This window comes from Chrysemys picta, unplaced genomic scaffold (genome assembly GCF_011386835.1).
Source record: "Chrysemys picta bellii isolate R12L10 unplaced genomic scaffold, ASM1138683v2 scaf5197, whole genome shotgun sequence".
Taxonomy (NCBI): Eukaryota; Metazoa; Chordata; order Testudines; family Emydidae; genus Chrysemys; species Chrysemys picta.
Genome location: NW_027057897.1, coordinates 1 through 3,000, shown reverse-complemented (window position 1 = coordinate 3,000; position 3,000 = coordinate 1). Strand labels below are relative to the sequence as shown.

The following is a 3,000-nucleotide window of genomic DNA, read 5'->3' as shown; positions in this document are numbered from 1 at the left end:
GTGAGTGTGGTCAACTGGGTTACACAGACTCTCAGAAGAAGTTGCTCAGACACCATGAGATGTGCTTATATCCTTCTGTGATAGCTGGAGTACCTTTTGTAGATAGACTAGAGAGAGACAAGCATGAGGGATGGATAGGCAGGTAGAGGAAAGACAGGAAGTAAGTTAACTAGTTCTACTAATACACCACAGTGACTCCTTCTCCTCTCAGTAACTGGGAGACAATTGTGTGGATCTCAATGGACAATCCCCTGGTGTGTGTGTGTGTGTGTGTGTGTGTGTGTGTGTGTGTGTGTGTGTGTGTGTGTGTGTGTGTGTGTGTGTGTTTGTTTGTGTGTGTCGGAGGGAGGTGTAATTTCTTTTTGGTCCCAGCTCTGGCGCAGAAGTCGCTATTAGCTATGCATCTCATCCTTTTCTGTATCTGTGTGTCCTGAGGGATTTTCTGTTCACCGTGGAACCCCAACCCCAGTTTTGTTATTTGGATGATTCTTCTGCGGAGCTGGATGTAGGATAGGATGGGAGGAAGTGTTCTGCGGTGAGCCTACAATAACCAACCAGCATGCACACCCCCAATGCTCCCAAGGCAGTTACAAAAGTGGGGGAGGGGGTGTTCATTCAGGATGTTGTGAGGGACACAGTTGTTTCCCCCAAAGCTAGGAAAGCTCCCCCCATCTCCTTGTTCTTGTTTTGTCACCAGGTCTGTCGGAAGTGCTGATTTGGCCGTGACCATCCCCGACACCATCACAGAATGGAAAGCCAACGCGTTCTGCACTTCAAGTGACACTGGCTTTGGCCTGTCCCCAACCGTGTCCCTCAGAGACTTCCAGCCCTTCTTCGTGGAGCTCACCCTGCCCTACTCTGTGGTGCGCGGCGAGGCCTTCACACTAAGGGCCACTGTCTTCAACTACCTGACCCGCTGCATCAGGGTAAGGGACACTCGCAGCTTTGCTCAGCAGGGGCCAGGGAGGAGACCACATGGGCCAGTTGCAACATGGCTTCCCATCCAAGGGAGGCAGCTGATTGGCCCCTAGGAAAGAGTCTTATTACAGTGGAAAGAAATGGGTGATGGAAAGGAAGAATCTGATTGGCTCCTAGGTGTGTGTTACTATAGGGGTACAGAGTGGGCGTTATGAAAGAAGAAATCAGTTTGGCTGACAAAGGTTTGCGAGCTGCAGATATACCTGACACCAACTTCCTGTGTGGCTGAAGGCACCTGGCCTTAGACCTCCTGTGTCTATCTCATGACCCCATGGCAAGCAAGGTACCTGGGGTGACCACACATTGTGCATCACCCCTTACTCTAGTGGAGACTCCAGGCTTCCTGGAATGGACACATGTGCTTGGCCTTTGGCCTCACGCCGCACAACACCCCCTGCTGCACTACAGCCGCTGGGAAACTCGCTGGCCTGTTGCATCCATGGAAACGGCACTGACTCTTTAGCCCCACTAGCCTGCAGTGTATTCCTGCTCCAGCACAAGGGACTGGAGGGGACTCAGGAAGGGGGTCCCTGCAAAATTGTGGTGACTTTTCTCTCAGCTTTTATTTAAATGGGTTTCATTCTAGATAAAGTGAAGCGGGAACAAGCTTTACAGTGTTAAGGGCCCCCAAGGCCCTCTCATCCGCTTCCCCATCCCTTTCCTGCCCTTCGCTACGCTCACTGATGGTCCCCAATTCTGTTCCCTCTCAGCTACTCCCAGATAGACCCCCACCCCCCATAGCCAGCACTTCCCCTCCTCCCCTAACAAGACACCAGAGGGCTCTCAGACTCATACCAAGGTGGTAAATTTGGGGTCACCACTTTGGCTTTATTCCCACAACTGGTCCCGGGTCCCTCAGGCCCTGCAATCACCTGTTTCTTCAGAGCCATGCACCCAACTCTCTGCCCATCCTCAGTCTCCTGCACCTCCCCAAACCTCGGTACCCCTCAGCTTTCCCCACCTCAATCCCTGCCCCACCAAATCCCTGTGGCCCTCAAACTCCCTGCCCCCTCTCCTCCCCTGCACTGTCCCATCTCCATTTACCCCCAAACCCTTCAAACCCCTCTCTCTCTCCCTGCCTGATGGCACCTCTCTGTACAATTGACAGGTCAGCATCTCACTGGCTCCATCTGATGACTTCCGGGCTACCCCTGTGGAGAAGGAAGAAGAATCTTATTGTCTCTGTGTGAATGGACGGAAAACAGTGTCTTGGGCTGTGACCCCAAAATCTCTGGGTAAGGGACCTGGCAACTCCAAAATCTCGGATCAGGAACTAATGGATGGCTCCAAAACCACTGTGAAAGGGACCAAGTGGCACTGAAATTTCTGGATAAGATTTCAGGTGGCTCCAACCTCTCTGGAAGGGACTGATCCGCTGTGAAAGGAGGAAGGCTGGCCTTGTGGCTGAGGCACTGGACTGGACTCAGGAGACCTGGACTCAGTGTCCAGCTCTTGGGCAAGTCAGTGTCCCTGTGCCTCAGTTTCCCCATCTGACTACTGCGATGGGAGCCATATAAATACCTGGATTGACAGACTGGTTGGGTCTGAAATTTCTGGAAAAGGAAGATGATGACTCTGAAACCATGCAGGGGTCTGGGCGGCAGAATCTGAAGAACAGACCCTGCAGTCCCCTCCTCTCCATCTTGCCCAGCCCCATTCGATGTAGCCATTGGAGTCTAGGGGTTGGAACTAAGGCTGCCGCAGAGCTGTGCTAAAGTGCTAACCTACATGTGACTTGAGACTTGACCCTCTTTAGAGAGGTTTCCATGTAATCAAAGCAAAACACCAAGCGAATGACACTGACACCTCTGTAGCTGCAGTGACTGGCAGAACACTTATCCTTCTTTGTTTCAGGTAATGTGGATTTCTCAGTGAGCGCTGAGGCCCTGAAGACAGAGCTGCCCTGCGGGAACGAGGTAGTGGAGACCCTGGACAAAGGGCGGAAGGACACGGTGATCAAACAGCTGTTAGTGGAGGTAGGTGGGCTGTTTGGTCTCTGTGGTGTAGAGAAGCCATGATAAC

General features: G+C 52.4%; 1 protein-coding gene across 1 annotated transcript; it reads left to right on the top strand.

Annotated features, from left to right (window-relative positions):
- Window positions 1–638: 638 nt before the first annotated feature.
- LOC135980627 (alpha-2-macroglobulin-like) lies at window positions 639–2,954 on the top strand (the record flags this gene model as incomplete). Its single annotated transcript, XM_065580556.1, has 3 exons — window positions 639–926; window positions 2,087–2,213; window positions 2,833–2,954. Coding segments are annotated over 3 exons (537 nt in total), but the record flags the coding sequence as incomplete, so codon positions are not given.
- Window positions 2,955–3,000: the final 46 nt, after the last annotated feature.